We start from the raw sequence: 17966 nt of genomic DNA on the forward strand, positions 1-17966 counted from the left end.
GAAAAATTCATAGGTAAAGGTGTCGTGTAGTAAGTTAGTGATGAAATGAAGCACACATAAGTGATACACACATAAGTAAGTACTTACATATGTATATGTGTACATACATATACACTTTCTCTTATAATGTTCGATCACGTCGATGCACTCTCACGTAAAAGATTTCGAATCGTTCAAAATTATTTATATATATATATACTACGTACAATCATTTAAAGTTCATTTTCCAGAAATAATATTCAAAGTGATTTTCATCGGAACGCTAAGGGAAATCTAAAAGATTGTTTTCGAACGCTGTAGGGTGTGCCCTATCGTGATTTCGTAAGTACACGTGTATGTACATACCACATTATATGTATATGTATATGTATATAATATATATGTATATATATTAACCTTTCCTTATTATAAAAAAAGTACATATTAAAATGTGTGTTTCAGGTGGTTATATTACAGAGGTTACATCTCGTACTCGTTCTCATATGGCTATACGTGGAATTTTACTTTCGTACCGCCGCCTTTCGCCTTTCGCTTTTCCCTGCTTCACCGCGAGAGTTTCCTGAAACAGTTCAGCGAGTGTGTATGCGAACTAACCACACCTGGGCCTGGCTGACTTGGTTGCAGTGGTTGCAGACTGCAGTGAAATACCAAACCAATCCGCATGAATCCGCAGCACGCGGCCATGGCGGCCAAGATGGCAACGTACAATAGTCTGTACGCGTCGATCGAGCGCGTCTGTTTTTATATCTGGCTTTTTACGATAACCGTTCGGTGTCAAGAACCAATATCCTCGGGTAGTCGGTATTATGGCCGCGATGGTGTCTACGTACCATCGAACGGGCCCAATCATCGAACCGACACTTATATTTACAAAGATAGAAGGTACGGCTATCGTACGAGTTATCTGGATCCTGTTTACAAAGGACCCACCAGACCATCGGGAGATCGTTATCACTACGAGGTAAGATTCGCGTCGTGTCACGATAGGATTTCTACGGGTTTTTTTCAATAAAAAATATTTTTAAGGAGACAACTTCGAGACTTCCTTTGCCAGGAGTACTGGGTGGTTGGCGCGAAGATCTTCAAGGAAGAGAACGAGCCGATTCCAAAAACTTGGACAGAGATGTGACCGTGACCACTAGCTACGGACAAGTACAAGGATTCAAAGTATATTTGTACGATGATCCGCAAGCAAGACACAGGCCTTGGAGTTTGCCTGTCGAAAGAGTTACAAAACAGGTCAACGTGTTTCTGGGCATTCCTTATGCTACTCCTCCTACAAGGGAAGGTCGCTTTAAACCTCCCAGACCTCATAAAGGTTGGCAGTTGTTGCAAGCCGTAGATTGGGGACCGGCTTGTCCCCAACCCAGTTCGTACACAGGCGCCACTAAGGGAATCAGAGACGTAGACGAGGACTGTTTGTACGTTAATATTTTCACTCCGTCCATCGAATCTGGCTTGGCTCAGCCGTATCCGGTAATGTTTTACATTCACGGAGGGGAATTTACCCATGGAGCCAGTAACTTGTTTCCAGCTCATATGTTGGCTGCGTTCTATAACGTGGTAGTGGTATCTGTTAATTACAGACTCGGAGCACTCGGATTTTTGAGTACAGGTGATGAAAACAGTCCTGGGAATTATGGGATTCTCGATCAGTCTATGGCGCTAAGATGGGTGTACGATAATATTAGAGCTTTCAACGGTAATCCCGATGCCATAACTCTTTTTGGTCCTGGTGCTGGTGCTGCGAGCGCTGGATTGTTAATGGTTGCACCTAGAACCAGAGATATGGTGTCAAAAGTAATCGCTCAGTCAGGTTCTCTCTTAGCAGATTGGGCAGTTATAATCGATAAATACAGAGCGCAGAACACTTCTAGAGTGTACGCAGAAATGTTAGGTTGCAGCATAGAAAGTAGTTGGAAATTGGTGCAGTGTTTGAAGGATGGTAGATCCTTCTTTGAGCTGGGTAACTCTGAATTAAGACCGCATATTGGCACGTTTCCATGGGCTCCTGTACTCGACATTAATTTTACTGTACCTAGTGATAATTGGTACGAAGATTGGAGGGCATCGGATTGGCATTTTTTCACCGAAACACCCGAACAAAGTATAAAGAATCATAGATTCAAGCATAATCTGGCATACACAGCTGGTGTTACTACTCAAGAGGCAGCATATATGATATGTACGTTCTTATCAAACACGTCCTTTCCTACAATATTATTTATTATTGGAACGTACTAAAATGTTTCTTTTTTCTTTTCCCCATTTCAGATAACAATGCTACATTGGCAAGGAATCGTTATGTAATAGATCCAGAATTATTTGATAAAAAAATTTGGGAATTCGTTCTTCAATACAATTACACTCTTAATCCTCAGGGCGTTTACGAGGCTATCAAATATATGTATACGTATTGGCCAGATCCGAACAATGTTACCTATATTCGTGATCAATTCATTAACGTAAGCTTTATGTACATACATGCGTTTCGTACATATGTATATGTATATTCTATATATTTTCAAATTTATTTTTCTCACATATTTATGTATCTTTTCTAGTTATTATCCGATTTTCATTACGTGGCACCTTTTGACAAAATTGCAAAATTACTGGTAGAGAAACATGTACCAACTTACTTGTACGTATTAAATACGACTACAGAGGCATTAAAATTGCCACACTGGCGTAGAGTGCCTCACAATACTGAACTACTTTGGTTAACAGGAGCACCATTTATGGATGTTGGTAAGCTCAGTCAGTAATTTAACTTCTCAGTAATTGTGTAATGATTACAATCGAAACAAGTATCGTTGTTTTAGAATTCTTCCCTGAGCAGTGGAAATTAAAACGCGACATTGTGGACGGACAATGATAGGAACATGAGTCATTTCTTATGCAGGCGTATGCAAATTTTGCAACGTACGGGTATGTTTAAACAAGTATACAGTCCCATTACTATTATCTTTCTTTAGATTATAAAAATGATAATACATATTTGTTTTTTAGAAATCCTACACCCTCACAAATTCTCGGTTTACACTTTGAAGTTGCTAGATCAGGACAATTGCGGTACTTGAATATTAACACCACTTACAATAGTTCAATTTTATTCAACTACCGACAAACCGAAAGTGCCTTTTGGTCCGCTTATTTGCCAACTGTTGTTGGTCGTTTGGTGCCTACGTATCCTCCAGTTACAGAAGTGAGAACAATCCCTACGGGATCATGTATATCTGTTGTAGATAAATATTGGATTTACTTATTTATTTATTTATCTTTGTGCCTATCACAGTACTGGTGGGAACCAAAGCAACCTCTTCAAATTGCATTTTTGGTCAGTCTCTGCAACCTGTCTACTGCTGATTGTTCTTTCTGTAGTATGCTGCATGCTTTGGCGCAATGCCAAAAGGTAAGAAAGGTAAACAGAACCAAACCCGTACACCTTTTTAAGCCGGTAGTGCATGCGGTTGTGGTTGTGGTTCTGGTTCTGGTTCTGGTTTCATTAATTATTTTCAAGGTTTCGGGATAGATTATCCTATATTTTTCATTAACTCTACCCCTATGCTTATAATTTATGCAGCAAAACAATGGCTGCCAGAATCTATACAGGTAATTCTCGCATTATTCATTGCATCGTAGCTTTCATTGCATAGTTTTTGCACTAATGGTTTTTTTATTTTTTTCAGTTATTATAAAAAAATTATACTTAATTACAATTAATTGACACGTTCTATTGTCGGAATATCTCGGAATTTATTTCATCAAATATGTTTCAATATTTCCAGACAGTCTGATCACTACTATAGCGGAGACATCTTGATGGTACGAGACGACGAACCGTCGGAGGGAATCGAGAATATAACTCGTACCTCGAAGGAAAACGTTTACGAATACCGTGACACGCCACCGATCAAGTCCAGGATACCACGACAAAACGAAGCTAAACTTCAAGAACGATTGTCGCACAATCGAAAGTTCAGTTCTACTCCGTCTCTTAGAAGCAATTCTAACATCTCGCTGAAAGACATGCGTTCAGAAGGATTTGTTACCAGTTCACCGAATGGACAACCTAAATTAAGCAAAGCTATGAGCCAATCGTCACTGCCTAAAAGCAAAAGCAAGACGCATTTAGTTCAAGGTGTTCCACAAACAGCTGTGTGACATTACTTATTTATTTCGTCGAAGAAGAAGAAGAAGAAGAAGAAGAAGAAGCAGAAGAAGAAGAAGACGACGACGAAGAAGCTCTTGAAGCTACTCGTGGTACGTACGAAACTGAAAATACATATTTATAAATGACTGAATTCTAAATAATAATAATGTTCCAAGGTTTGGCTAAAGCTTTTACATCCGTCCACGTTGTATGAATGTAGAAACTTGTGCATTTTTTTTTATGCAGTACTGTACATATCATTACTTCTTTGATATTCTTTTTTTTTATGTTATTTTACATATAGGTATGTGTGAAATTTATCACATTGATTACCATATTACCACCAATAGTAATATATTATATGACAATGAGAATGACAATATATGCTTAAAGCAAATCGTTTTTTATATGTTTTTATCATAAAAATAAGTGTTTATATGTATTATTATTATTATTATTATTATTATTATAATATCGTTAGAAGACACGCGTAGTTATAGTCGAACCGATCTCATTATTACCGCTATCACTATTTCCGTAGATTTCATAGATGTACGTATATACATATACTAAAAGAGGAATTTTGCATTTAGTATTAAATAGATATAGAATATTAAACAGGATATGTATTAGAGTATCAAAGAACAGTGTTAAAATAAGATTTTACAATTAAAGTATGCCATATAAGCAAATTGAACGTGTTGAAAATGAAATTGCAACCATATTCATTGTATGAACATTTTGGAGCTGTGTAAATTAATACAATGAACCAAATTGTTTTTTACTTATTAATTAAAAGATGGGGCCAACGCGTATCGAAGTAAGAGTTTCTTACTTTTATTTTAATATGGATTATTGAAAATTTTCTAATCTATGAAAATCGTATGAAAATCGTATGAAAATACGTAGAAAGATGTGGGCAAGCGTAAAGAAAGAGTGGATCGCCGAGAGCAAACTAAAGACAAGTTTGATCCTGTTCGGCTAGAAATTAAGTATCCAGGAACAGCGATATTACTTTTGAAATGTCAAGAAAAGCCTGTACTGTTAGCTGCAGCCGCAGCATTGGCGAAATATGGTAGCAAAGTTAAAGGAAACTTGGAAGTTCTGTTTGATCTCGACATTGTGGACAGCGTGATTCCATTGATCACTCACGAAGATCTGTTTACTAGAAGGTACACAGAGAAAGAGAGAGTACCCAATATACAGTATATTTTCAATCTTTATCCAATACTTATCAATATCAACAGGTTTGCTACAAAATTGCTAGCTGAAATGGTTACTATTCCCAATGTCCTTCATTTCCTCCTGGATTCTGATTATTACATTCCACATTTTGCAAAGGTCCTTATCAATGACAATGATTTGTTCATGCAGGAATTTTCCTCCTTAATATTAGCAGAAATGTCAAAGGATATGTTTGGAGCAGCAAAAATATTGAAACAGTGTCGAAACATGGATTTTTTATTTGAGAGAATTCAGTCACCAGATCCAGATGTAAAGAAGAACAATATAGAAATAATATACAATCTGTTAGAAGATCCTACAGGAGCGACAGCAATTATTAACACAAAGGTTTGTTATTATTTCGAATGGAATGGAATGGAATGGAATGAAATGAATTATTTAGAATTTATTAAATTGACTTTTTAGAACTTGAACTTGTCAGCAGTGTACCAGCTGTACAATTCGGTGTATCCTGAAATTCAAAAGCTAGCCCTTAACGTAGTAGCTAATTTAGTGAGCAGAAATCAAGACGAGTATTTGCAAGATCTCTTTCGACGCTCAAACGGTCTCCAGGCTTTACTAAAGTTTTTAGACGTAAGAGCACAACTCGTGTCTTCTCGTAACACTTAATAGTAAATTTTTGTTCATCCAGAATGTCGAATGGGAGGATGTTCACTCGGAAGCATTTCGGATTCTTCGGTTAGCCGCTGACAATCCTGTAACCGCTGAAACATTCGACGACATTGGGGGTATTAAACAGATGTTGGGCTACCTGGAGGATACCTCTCACTCGAAGCTGTTCGTGGAAGCTCTTGATGTAGCCGTTTGTCTGTCGCATACACCGAGGGGTAGACAAGTAACGTCTATTATTTCTAAACTATCGTATCAGTTATCAGTTAAATTAAAATTAGCTATTATAGTCGTTTCTTTATTCGATAGGCCCTCTACACATACGGGATCGTCGACTATTTATTGCGTACATTAGTAGGCAATGTGCAACCTGATATATATGAAATCAGTTGCCATAGTATTGGAACGATGAGTTTGTACGATAAAGCAGCCAAGGATCTAACTGAGAGCGGTTGTACGAAGAACATTCTAGGTGAATATTTTCTTCGAATAAACACAGAAGCAGATATAAAAAGTCGTATATGTATAATTACTTTTCAGATATAATGAAGAATGAGAATTTCAAGTGGAGTCCAAGGCACGCGGCTCTGTTTGCCTTGAATCAATTGTTGAAATGCGATATTAAGAATTGTGAAAATTTCTTGAACGCTCAAGGACAGGTAATTTGTTAAAATTTACTGGAATAACTGAACCAACTGAACCAACTGAACCAATTGAAAATTAAAGAAAGACTTTTAACTTGTGTTTGGACTATCCTTAGAATTACTTTTTACGGCTGATCAGACAACCGATAGGGAAGATTCCTGTTGAGATTCTAGTAGGAATCGTCGAATGCTTGACAACAATTGCAAGAAATGAAATTTTACGATCTTATATCATTAATGCAGACACGATCGATGCCATGTGTGCATCTTTTGAAGTAAATTTTCTTTTATATTGACAGTACTAGTAGTAGTACTCTTTTAAGCGAGCAAATAATTCATCTAGTTGACCTGTACATCGATGAACGAGTTCAAGATCGCCTGCTGCAACGCTCTCTCCGTTTTCTGCATGGACAATGCTGGAAGAGTCGCGTTTCTGAAGGTTAACGGACCAAACCGCTTATATAATATCTTGTCCGATGTTAAGTCAACTGCAATAAGGAACTCGGCCGCTCAACTGGTTCAATTACTATGCGCGGATCTAGTTTTGGCAGACGCTTTCGTCTCGGCCAGATATTTAAATTAGTAAGCGTACGAAAGTTGTCGTCGAATGATGACTTGGAAGAGTAAGAGATATTTTTCAGTATGCTGAGCAATCGATTGATCGCGAGACTAGTTCCTTCGTGGGACACGTGCATCGAGGCTTTGTTCAATTCACATCTGCCAATCAAGTTTGCTTTCACTGGACGACTTTCCTTACACGATGTCACTCGAGATGGATTTTACGTTCTTCGGAGGAACGTTTGCAAGTACCGTTAATCCTTTACGAGTCCTTTATATTCAGAATAATATAAAGAGAAAATATGGAATCAAGTTCGATATGATTTTCATTTTCTTAGATTTCCAACATTAGATGAGATTTTTCATTTCAAGTTTTGCCCCTTGGAACCCATTTACGTGGTGAATTGTACCCGGCCTCGTAAATCGATTATCGAAGAAAAACTAGAAGAAAATCTATCAAGTGTACAAGGTGAAATATCTTTTTCCTCATCCGTTTTATCCGATTGTGGCAGAATAAATTTCTGTTCAGATAGCAGCGAGAGTAGTCTGCGGAATGTTAGTCGGCAAGAAATCTTCTTATCGAATGAAATCGGGAATCTGAGGATGGATACGAAATTTGCTCATCTTCAATGCGATCCTTGTCTTAATGATTATTTAGAGTTGTTCAAGTGCAAGCTTATCGCTGCAGAGTCAAAAGATGTGTAAGAATGAATTTTTAACTTGTCATACGTAAAACATGAAACATATATTCTTGATCGTTCGTATGAACTTGATTAAATCTATTTGATTTAGAGCATTGAAAAGTGAAGAAGGATTGGTAAATATTAGCTACGTTGCTTCTCGCGTCAAGATGTTGGCGAAATTCGTGGCTCAACAACTGTCAGGACCGGATCCATTAATCAGGTGTATAGATCATCAATTGGAGATTCATTTGAGGGAAATCATGAATACTATTGAAAGAAGCGTGATACCGTTAGGAATGTTACGCGTTGGTTCTTTCTTGGAAAGAGCGTTGCTTTTCAAAGTAATGGCTGATAGGATACATTTGCCAGCTGCATTGGTGCGAGGAGAGTATGGCGGAGCTTGGATCGAGGTAGCACTAGCGGTAGCAGTACCAGCTGAGGTACAACTCGAAATCTTACTAATTATTTCTAACGAAGGAAAGCGATGATATTACTGGCTGGTAAATAATTTCTTTAGAAGACGAGAAGCACGATCGAAGAAGATTCGTATAAAAGTAATCTAGAAAAGGGTACATCCTGTTCAGAAATGATCACCTTGCAAGACTCTGTACTGCAATTGATAAACGAACAGAAAGTTTCAGAGAGCATCGATTCAATTTCCATGGAACAGTGGTTCACGATTTACCCAAAGAAACTGTTGAAACCGAATTTCATCGTCGACCTGATGAATAAACCTGGAGATCTGATTCCAATAGACAGTCGTAAAGCAAAATTATACCGTGAGAAACAATTAGTGTGCGATACAGTGTGCTACGATCAATGAGACGACTGTTTAATAGCTTTATTTCTTAGATATATCTTATATGTATATGTATATACCGATATATCGGTAGTTGGAAAATCCGTATCTAGCTATGTGACTTTTACTTTCTTTGGACTCTGTAGAAAATCGTAAATCGTAACTTACATCTAAATGCCTTAATAATAAAACGCAAACAATTATTTACAATTTCAGTGTATCCGTTTTCGTTTTCGTTTTCGTTTTCGTTTTCGTTTCCGTTGAGAACGAACGTTGAACGCTTTAACGCATTCCGGTCCAATTGTTGTTGGTAAAATTTCATCGAAAATCCAATTGCTTGTATATACATATGGTTTCTAATAAACGCGACGAGATAAATTGTAATCGAATGCGTTAAAGCGTCGCTGTTGCATATTATGTATCGTATTACTTTTTAATTATAATGGCGTTCATTTTGAATTGTGAAATTCTCCGAGTTTCACTAATCCAAAGAAACTATTTTCCTTGTTGAAAAGGACAAACTTCGGGGAACTGATCTCTTTTAATTGCACAACGTCGTCTTTGTTGAGCCTCGTTACTTGGGCCGAGAAACAAGACTGACTGTGTATGTGTGAGGTGCCCGAATTGTCAATCTGAAAATACGAGTGATAAGTAATAAGTACTTATCATGGTCTTTCTCATCGTGTTCATTAAATTGGCGTTTCGTGTTTTATTTAAACGTGTATAAAGAATGTTGTATATTACGTATTATACGTACCAGACACTGCAAGATTGGCTCATTATTCACTAGCAGATGAAAACCAACTTCGTCGTGTCGATCCGTGTAAACTATTTGCGCGTACGCCAAATACAAGCCAGACTTGTAGACGACAACGCTACCGTTCTTTGACAAATTGAAATGATTGTTCATACCGAGATCGTTTACCCAATCGTTGGCTTTCCAGGAGGTGAACGCCTGGTCTGCGTGACGGATCCTTCCATTCCCGGTATGCTCGTCGTTAATCGTGACAGCATTCTTATCACCGCCGTAATGAACGGCGAAAATCTGTTGTGGCGCGTCTACATTCTTTCGTGACCTTCCTAAATTCTTCCGAAGCTTTCGCAAAGATCTTTTCCGATTGTCCGATACGCTTTTAACGCTCGAGTAATATTTCTTCGGACGAACAGGTCTTACCGATAATATCTTGAACCTGTACAAGGAATCAAGCGTAACGCTACTAGTATATTCCCCTTTTTTAATTTTTTACTTTTTTACTTTTTTACTTTTTTTAAACCAATATCAATTTATTCATTTCTATTAACTTTCGCGTACTTTTATGCGATCTCTTGTTGCAGACAGCAACAACAATCTTTTAAATCAACAAAATAAGGATATATGTATGTAGATGACTTACGATTATAATAAGAAAACGTTAAAGAAGATTGTCAACTTACTCGACAGCCGAAGATGAGTTGGTCACGGACAAATGACTAAAATCTTTAGGAAGAAAGGTACGATTATGATTAATAATCACTGATTTCTCAGAAGCACTTCCTTCTTCGATCGATCTTTTACGCTTCAAATTCATTTTCCAATCGATAAGGAAATTCTTCGCGTTTCCTCTGTCTAATACATCACGTTTTTCTTTCGTATTGTTCTTTCTATCATCTGATTTCTCTTTTAGAAGCTTCTTGGTTCGATCGTGACTATGACCTTCCCGAGAATGCTTCATTTCATACTTCCTCATGGCTGTTAGCCATTTGATCATCGCTTTGTTAGAAGCGGCTTCCGGAGGCGAAGGTACTGGTGCGATCGTGGACAAGGAATCTGGAAAATCGGAAGGCCTCGCACCATACGTCGGACCCGTGTGATAATCTAAAGAATAATCGTGAGACGACAAGTTGACATCGTCATAATTTGAATCGTAGTCGGCGTTGTCGATGTCCAGATCTCCTGGATCGTTATCATCGCCGTCGTTGTCGTTGTCGTTGTCGTCATCGTCGTCGTCGCCGTCGCCGTCGTCGTCGGATTCCTCGGCGTACAACTACAATTATAACGGAGAAAATAATTAGAATGGAAGGAAAGAAAAAAAGAGGATTGCTAATGTTTCACTAATCGATTCTTAGTTGGCTAGCAAAATTCTTGCAAAACAGAATTTTCCATAAATACGGCCCGTATTTATACTGTACCACAGTAGTATGGAAATTGGAATTTTGTTTCTCACGGATTAAAAAAAAAAAAAAAAAATAAGCTCTGACCTGTTCTTCGAAAACTTTCACCTCGTCCAAGAGATCCTTTTCGAGAAAACGATGCTTCAAGTTTTCGACGCTTCTCTTGAGCTCCTCTATCTCCCGTGCGTTCACCATGGTCCAATGAAATTTCCAGCTTTCAAGAGCCAAACAAAGAAGAGCGATCGATAGAGCCGCGATACTCAATATCGTGTGCCTGGTAGGTCGAAAACGATACTTGTTGAAACCTTTCTCCAATTCCGATTGGGAAATACTCAAATTCTCTCTGGAAAAGCTAAGAAACGAGCGGCTCTCCTCTTTTCCATGGACATCGTTCATCAACTTTTCCTTCATCCTCGTAATCTTTATACCTTCTTCAGGCAGCATGGAAGTCATTTTCTTCGAGGAAATTTTTCATTAAGAAATAAATACATGTGTCAATCACGTGTTGCTCGCATCTTATCTCTTCAAAATGTATAATATAATCGGTGAAAGAGGTCAGCTTGACATTGGAAAGACAGATCCACGTCTTTTTTCGCCTCAAGATAAATACACTGTGTATACCAGCAAACTCTTCAATTTAATTTATTCCTTTTTCACACCTTCTTCTTCTTCTTCTTCTTCTTCTTCTTCTTCTTCTTCTTCTTCTTCTTCTTCTTCTTTCGAAAATGATAATCAATTGTTACTCTAATACAAGATTCACAATGATCCGCGCGTTAAATGTCTCGTATCCCAATGTTGGTCCTCTTTAAAACCTGTTTGATAACTTTTTTCCCCTTCAGGGTAGGACCGCACCGACAGATTCGAATCTTTCTTTCCACCATCGACCTTTTCTCCTCTTTTTTTTTTTTCTTCGATTCGATTCTATTCTATTCTTTAAATTTTACGGATCTATTAACTGTACGCTTCTCATAAATTCCTCTTTTCTATTCATTGACTTTTACCGAAACAGAAAAATCAATTGAAATCGAATACGAATTGCATCGAAGAGAAAAGAGAAGCGTCTTAGTGGTATTCTTGGAACCGAAGCGCAGAAAGAAGGAAGAAGCGACCAACGTGTTTGGTAGCCACGAACATACTGACTAGAAGGAGTGGAACGCATTCATCGTTGCAGTGCGCTCGCTTCTGGATCTCAGTCAGTGGCGTAGATCAGTGATTGGGAACTGCAGCTTCCACATGATAGGATATACGCAAATGTTGAAAAAGATGAAAATTGTAGTGAGAATATATTCTTCTGTGCTGCATTTAATATCTTCGGTTTAACTTAAACTGTAACGCTTGTTTATAAATTAGTAGAAGATAGGAAGAAAGTAATATTAAGACTTTGGCTTTCGCTGTGAGAAGCAATTGAACCGCGCGATATACAGCACTTGTGTTATTTTTCTTCGTCAATAAAGAATTGCTTGCTGCTCGAGATAATTTTCTTCGTCAACAGTTGCCAGCAGAAATTCCAACGCTACGTTCTCACCGCATTGTTTCGCAGAAGATGATGACCAGGACCTGTTCCAGGAGCAGCAGTCGTGTATCAAATTCGTTCTCGTCCACCGAAAGAATCCGAAATCGGAGCTTCCTGACTGTTTACAGCGCAACGCCCGTTGACATCAACGATGATGACGATAATGATTAAATTCCACGCCGATGGATCCTTTCCTGGAACATTTGTACTTTCGTGAGAACTAATGCTCGACGGTGGGCGTTCGTACATTCTCGTTTTGCGATTTAACAACGTACTCGTCGGACGAGAAATTAGAAATTTTTTATTTTTATTTTTCTATTCAACTTTCAATCTTAATTGGTAAGTGGTAATTTAATAAATTAATGTAACACTAATATAGCGATGTATAGCGATGTATAGCGATGTATAGCGATATACAGATGCATACTGGATACATTGATCCACTGATCGAGATTAAGAAATACTTAATCTTGTTGTTACTTAATAAAGTAATAATTTCTAAACTATCAAGAGATAGTAGTCTCTATAGTCTATATAGCATAAGAAGGAATCTAGAACGCGTTATCATCTCGCGTTACAATAAGTGTCATCGATCGTTAGAAATTTGCGCAATAAGAATCTCGTTTGGCTAATTTGCATGTTATTCTAAGATCGTTAACCCTTTCTTTTAACGCCAACACACTCGTCACGATTTATGCGAGTAAATAACATTGATTTTAGTAACCTGGTACATATGTCTGATTTTCCATTGGCCAAGGCTCCGCTAGAAATTCCGCAATTGTGATAATAATTAGTCACCGCTAGCCACGGTGACCGGGAGGGGGGCCGATTAATCGAGGCTGATCGAGGCTGTCGTGTATGGTCGTGTATGCCCGTGTATGCCCGTGTATGCCCGTGTGCCGGCCCCGAGTGCCGAGTGCCGAGTGCCGAGTGTAGGACGAGCAGAAATTTCAGATCTGGATCAATTTACGACTGACGAGCCGAACCGGAGCTGCCAATTATTTCATTCAGCCTTTCTTCTGGTTTCGTGCTCTGCCTACTTACCGTTTCCACGACTTTCTTCTAATTTTTAAAACTTGTCTCATCTGACTTTTGCACACCTACAGATAATAGAAAAGAATAAAAAATTTCAATATTTAATTATAAACGGATACTTAGAATATTACATAGGCAGAATTATGTACCATTCTATATAACTGGCTGCACTTGGAAAAATCTTACTCACCGGGATGATACTAATGGGATGCTTGGCCAGTAAATAATTTCCTCGACATCGATCGACGCCGCTGCATCAATTCCCAGCTAAATATAGTAGGAAAATGTATGCAACGTAAAAAAGGGAAGAAGAAATTTCGAGACTGTAGCTACATCGTGAGCTACACAGCGACGCAGAGCATCGTAACAAGTCAACTTCCAATGCATCCTCTTTTATTTCGGCTAATTCCTAACTTTACAATCTTACCTCTGACCATGTTACATAACGTTTCTTTCTCTATTTCCCTGAATCCTAGAAATTCTACTCGGTTACAACCTGTAATTGCAATCATTTAGCATGCCGTTAAAAAGAAAAACGTCGACAACGGAAATTAACCGTTTAACTTTTTGAAGGATGTCCTTTATGAGAAGAGCAAACGTAGCATTCTTGAAACTGGAATGCAATACATAATCAGGAATGAAAAAATCGAAAAATTGCTTATTCTGCATTCTGAAAAAATCATTTAATATTAGTTGCGATACCGGTACCATTACGTTCTTGTAAAAGAGGGAAAAAATGATCATACCTCATTAGGGGGATGTCTGAGACCCCAAAATCATGACCTTTCTGCATCTGTAGTCTCTGTTTATACATAGATACCTAAAATCAGGATCTGCGTCGACCTCAGTCGACCTTGAAAACAAGTTTGGAATTCGAAGCAGATTTCCTACTTCGGGACGTTCGCGATTTCGCGATCTGCAAATCTTTTTACAAAATCCCTTACTCTTATTCTTACTCGATAAAATGCGATATTAATCTTTATCTTATCGTGAGAAAATTCAATTGTATCCAATGTTGTATATGTATAGATAACGTGATTTATCGATGGAGAAAGATATAGCCACATCCTGCAAAGATTCCCATTTTTCTATCGATACTCTATCAGATGTATGTACATACTTACTACCTGAAACATTGAAAACCATTCATCTTCGAAGCTTCAAGCTTAATCCGATACGTAATAAAATGTAATTCTTAGATAGCGATAGCGGAAGAAAGAAAGAAAGAAAGAAAGAAAGAAAGAAAGAAAGAAAAAAAGAAAGAAAGGCGGTCACCATAGTTCCTTGCTGATCGAATGTTGGCAGCGTGCAAGCTAACAGCCGCCAAACCGGTCGAGCGTGGTTGAGTTGGATTCATTGGATCGAGTAAAGTCGTCGAGACGCTCGGAGACGCTCGGAGACGACGACGCTGGTCTGCTTAGATTTAGATAAAGAAAAGATGCTACCAGAAAGCGTGATATACGGCCAACTGTTCTATACAGGGTGATTCTTGACAAGGAGGTTCAACGAATTAATTCAAGATCGATCCGCCGCGCCGATCGATTTTTATCACCTGTTACTCTCGTAGTCGGCCTCCACCAGAAATGTCTCTCACGATCAGGTAAGCAAGCCTCTTTTTCGTTTCAACTATTCCCTCGTCATTTTTTCTCCAGCAATTTTTCTTCGTTCTACGATCTACAATGTAAGAACAAAGATATATGTACATATGTATACCATGTGTCACGGTAATTTCTTTTCTTCGCGTTCGCTGTTGATACATCTATGTATACATATACGTGTGAGTAACTACGTGATCCGTATGACGAATTAATAGGTGCACACCTTCCTTGTTTCGAAAATAAAATAACACTTCTTACCGTTTGGTCTCTCTTTGTTTAATTTTCATACGATCAACCACGTGGCACGCCTGATCAAACTAACGAAAAGTATATTGCAAGTACTTATGTATGTATGTATGTACATATTATTCTGTGCATCAACTCTGTTTTAGTGATTATCGATAAGTGTTGTTGGTCTTTTATAATCGATAACACAGTCTCGTCGCGATTTATGTATCAGGTCTGAAAAATTTCAGAAACAATGTAGTGAAACAGGTATCAATTTTATGCAAATGTTCTGTGTTTTTCCTGTTTCAGGGGGTACTTATCGATTTGATACCATTTTCAAACTAGTCGATATCAGGCGTTCTTCTGATCGATTGTACGCGCAATCGCACAAACGATGGTTACTAAAATCAAAATGGAACAAGTTCAAAATGACATCGATAATCCCGGCAAGGATAGAAATTTAATCGAATGGAATCTTGATATGAAAGTAACCGTGTCGAAAATGTCGAAAATGTCGAAAATGACGAAAAAATCGAAAATGTTTCAGCGATCGCGCGCTATTGTTTTATTCCTCTTGGCTATTATTTTCGCAGTTATATTGTCGCATCTTAGGAAAGAAGTACGCGGCTTACAAGTCCAGGTAACTGACTTTTTATCTCAACTACATACATATGTACATTTTCAGATTAAACCTGCAATATCAAAATTCTTTATTTCTTATATGTATAATTAGATGCAATGTATGAACGTCAATCTACTTTTATTAATGTCAAAGTACGACAGACTAAACCGAAGCTTAAATCGAGCCTGGATTCAAAGATCCGAAAAGTTTATTGAAAACAAAAATAAAAACATGCACGATATAAAACAGTTACTCGAACGAATATCAACGTCAAAAGCTACCGAATTTTTCAACGATATTCGTCGGAATAGATCCAATGGTACCTCTTACACCTATGATTCTGTTGTTTCTTATTTCGATTCTAACAATCGTTTCAAAGAAAAATACCTAACTAATACTCTGAGCGATCCCACAATCTCTAAGAAATTAGAAGATGACGAGAACGTTGAAGAAATTCGAGATGATACCAATTTAAGAATCGAAAGAGCAATATTAACGTTTGAGAAAGAGAATTTAACGGAGAAAGAAACGCAGTCTACAACGAGTAATAAGAAGAAGAAATTTCAAGGCAACGACGATTATGTTGACGATGACGTTGACGATGACTTAGATATATGGAGAGAACCCCGTGCTGGGAGATGGCGAAGAGACGAGGGAAGAGGTAAAAAACGGGGAAAGAACAAAAGGAGGCCCAAACGCAGTCGCAGGCGATTGGGTATCTAGTATTATTTAGTTAGCATGTGTATCCCAAAAGCAATTCGTACAAATATCGCATTCGTTATAATCGTACTTGAGCTAATAATAACTAATCTAATAATATCAAAACTTGTCTTTTATGTCATTTAGGCCCTTTAGTGGCAACGTTTATTGGAGCAATACCTGAACAGCACGTTACCGATACCGGTATGTATTGACAACCGGATATGTAGAAAAATATCTCTAACGATAATTTTATCTCCCTCTCTTCTTATTTACTTATTATAGTTTACATTGGTCCCTGGGTTAAGAGTACTAAAAATAACACCCAATATAGTTTAAATAAATTTCACTTGGTAGAAGATAAAAAATCTATCGAAGTTACAGTGACTGGTCTGTACATGATTTCTGCGCAGGTAAGAAAATATGTTTGTCACAGTTTAGATTTATTTCAATTCACAGTAGAACATATATATATATATATTTTACAGATATTTTATTTTGGAGAACCAACAAATTATTCCTATTGGATACTGTTAAGTTCCGAAGGTAAATCGACCACCCGGAAACTTGTCAAATGTTCTACAGCTTCTTCTACATCAGCTACAGAAGTTTCCTGTTATACAAGCGTGATAACTCCCTTACAGAGGGGTGATAGGGTTCACATACAACAACAAGAAAAGAATAGGTAAAACGTTGCTTTCGCTTTAAAATTCATTCACCTATTTTTTTTCTCTATAAAACAGATGAACGTTTTTAGATTAATTAATATGAGAGAAGGACACAGTTATATCCAACTGGTACTTTTATCAAACAACACTAATCATAAAAGACGTTCACGGTAGAGCAATGCAATACAAATATAGCTGTGCCATGTACGAGAAAAAATCATTTCTCAAATGTGATCCTGTCCTATAGCTGTGAGAAGGTGATTACTTAATATTAGTCAGATAGCAATTAAAACGTACATTTTTATCAGAGTCATAATTTCATTCAATTCTTTCTTTCTTTTTCTTTCTTTCTTTCTTTTTATGATGCAAGTTGTGTGTACAGTCGAATTAAAAGTGCATGATGAACGAATACTGTACAAAATAGTGTTAGTATCTAAGTAAATTAGTTTGATAAATTGTTACAAAGAAAAAAAGGAAAAAAAAATATCAAAAAGTACACTTACGTTATACTTCTGTACATACGTTTTAGTTTAAGAACAGAACGGAAGATGTGATGTTACTTTTAAGATTAATACAATTTTTTAAATAATAATTATCTAAATAAAAGTAATAATTTCTGTTTATTGTTAAAATATCACAAAAATTACTTAAAACGATTGCAGAAGTATGTTTTTACTCAAACAATATATACATACGTATAAATAAATAAATAAATAAATAAATAAATAAATAATTAAAGAACAACTACAAAAATATTA

The 17966-nt window shown here is 37.3% G+C and overlaps 5 protein-coding genes across 14 annotated transcripts; 4 read left to right on the forward strand and 1 right to left on the reverse strand.

Moving 5' to 3' along the window:
• The first annotated feature begins 230 nt into the window (after window positions 1-230).
• Window positions 231-4848, forward strand: LOC114879216 (cholinesterase). Its single transcript, XM_029193941.2, is given in 12 exon segments — window positions 231-321; window positions 442-961; window positions 1027-2185; window positions 2275-2465; window positions 2565-2751; window positions 2826-2860; window positions 2862-2895; window positions 2898-2931; window positions 3013-3208; window positions 3299-3334; window positions 3336-3415; window positions 3792-4848. Coding segments are annotated over 11 exon segments (2628 nt in total). The 5' UTR covers window positions 231-321; window positions 442-661; the 3' UTR covers window positions 4168-4848.
• On the forward strand, window positions 4173-10122 carry LOC114879239 (armadillo repeat-containing protein 3). 2 transcript variants are annotated; one of them, XM_046287857.1, is made up of 6 exons: window positions 4173-4266; window positions 5531-5728; window positions 6033-6236; window positions 6320-6482; window positions 6551-6669; window positions 10030-10122. In XM_046287857.1, exons 2-6 carry the CDS (start codon window positions 5558-5560, stop codon window positions 10048-10050), a joined length of 678 nt encoding a protein of 225 aa, XP_046143813.1. In that variant the 5' UTR covers window positions 4173-4266; window positions 5531-5557; the 3' UTR covers window positions 10051-10122. The 2 variants fall into 2 exon arrangements, with proteins under 2 accessions (XP_046143813.1, XP_046143812.1); XM_046287856.1 differs by lacking the exon at window positions 4173-4266 and having other exon boundaries at window positions 5022-5728.
• LOC123988319 lies at window positions 7281-8904 on the forward strand. Of its 2 annotated transcripts, XM_046287854.1 has the most exons (5): window positions 7281-7460; window positions 7551-7681; window positions 7742-7913; window positions 8005-8335; window positions 8413-8904. In XM_046287854.1, the coding sequence occupies exons 1-5, from the start codon at window positions 7297-7299 to the stop codon at window positions 8716-8718; spliced, it is 1104 nt and encodes a 367-aa protein (XP_046143810.1). In that variant the 5' UTR covers window positions 7281-7296; the 3' UTR covers window positions 8719-8904. The 2 variants fall into 2 exon arrangements, with proteins under 2 accessions (XP_046143810.1, XP_046143809.1); XM_046287853.1 differs by having other exon boundaries at window positions 7551-7913.
• Window positions 8716-14254, reverse strand: LOC114879218 (protein eiger). 7 transcript variants are annotated; one of them, XM_046287852.1, is made up of 8 exons: window positions 14140-14248; window positions 13958-14063; window positions 13584-13889; window positions 13083-13458; window positions 10933-12552; window positions 10129-10718; window positions 9452-9884; window positions 8716-9326 (listed from the first exon to the last, which is right to left on the reverse strand). In XM_046287852.1, the coding sequence occupies exons 5-8, from the start codon at window positions 11296-11298 to the stop codon at window positions 9144-9146; spliced, it is 1572 nt and encodes a 523-aa protein (XP_046143808.1). In that variant the 5' UTR covers window positions 11299-12552; window positions 13083-13458; window positions 13584-13889; window positions 13958-14063; window positions 14140-14248; the 3' UTR covers window positions 8716-9143. The 7 variants fall into 7 exon arrangements, with proteins under 7 accessions (XP_046143808.1, XP_046143807.1, XP_046143806.1 ...); XM_046287851.1 differs by having other exon boundaries at window positions 13950-14063; XM_046287850.1 differs by having other exon boundaries at window positions 13083-13330; window positions 13403-13458; window positions 13584-14063.
• A 650-nt stretch (window positions 14255-14904) lies between these two features.
• LOC114879219 lies at window positions 14905-17966 on the forward strand. Of its 2 annotated transcripts, none has more exons than XM_029193948.2 (7): window positions 14905-14993; window positions 15529-15859; window positions 15953-16556; window positions 16688-16744; window positions 16826-16953; window positions 17029-17225; window positions 17298-17966. In XM_029193948.2, exons 2-7 carry the CDS (start codon window positions 15614-15616, stop codon window positions 17380-17382), a joined length of 1317 nt encoding a protein of 438 aa, XP_029049781.1. In that variant the 5' UTR covers window positions 14905-14993; window positions 15529-15613; the 3' UTR covers window positions 17383-17966. The 2 variants fall into 2 exon arrangements, with proteins under 2 accessions (XP_029049781.1, XP_029049782.1); XM_029193949.2 differs by having other exon boundaries at window positions 15953-16502.

This window comes from Osmia bicornis, chromosome 11, assembly GCF_907164935.1.
Source record: "Osmia bicornis bicornis chromosome 11, iOsmBic2.1, whole genome shotgun sequence".
Lineage (NCBI taxonomy): Eukaryota > Metazoa > Arthropoda > Insecta > Hymenoptera > Megachilidae > Osmia > Osmia bicornis.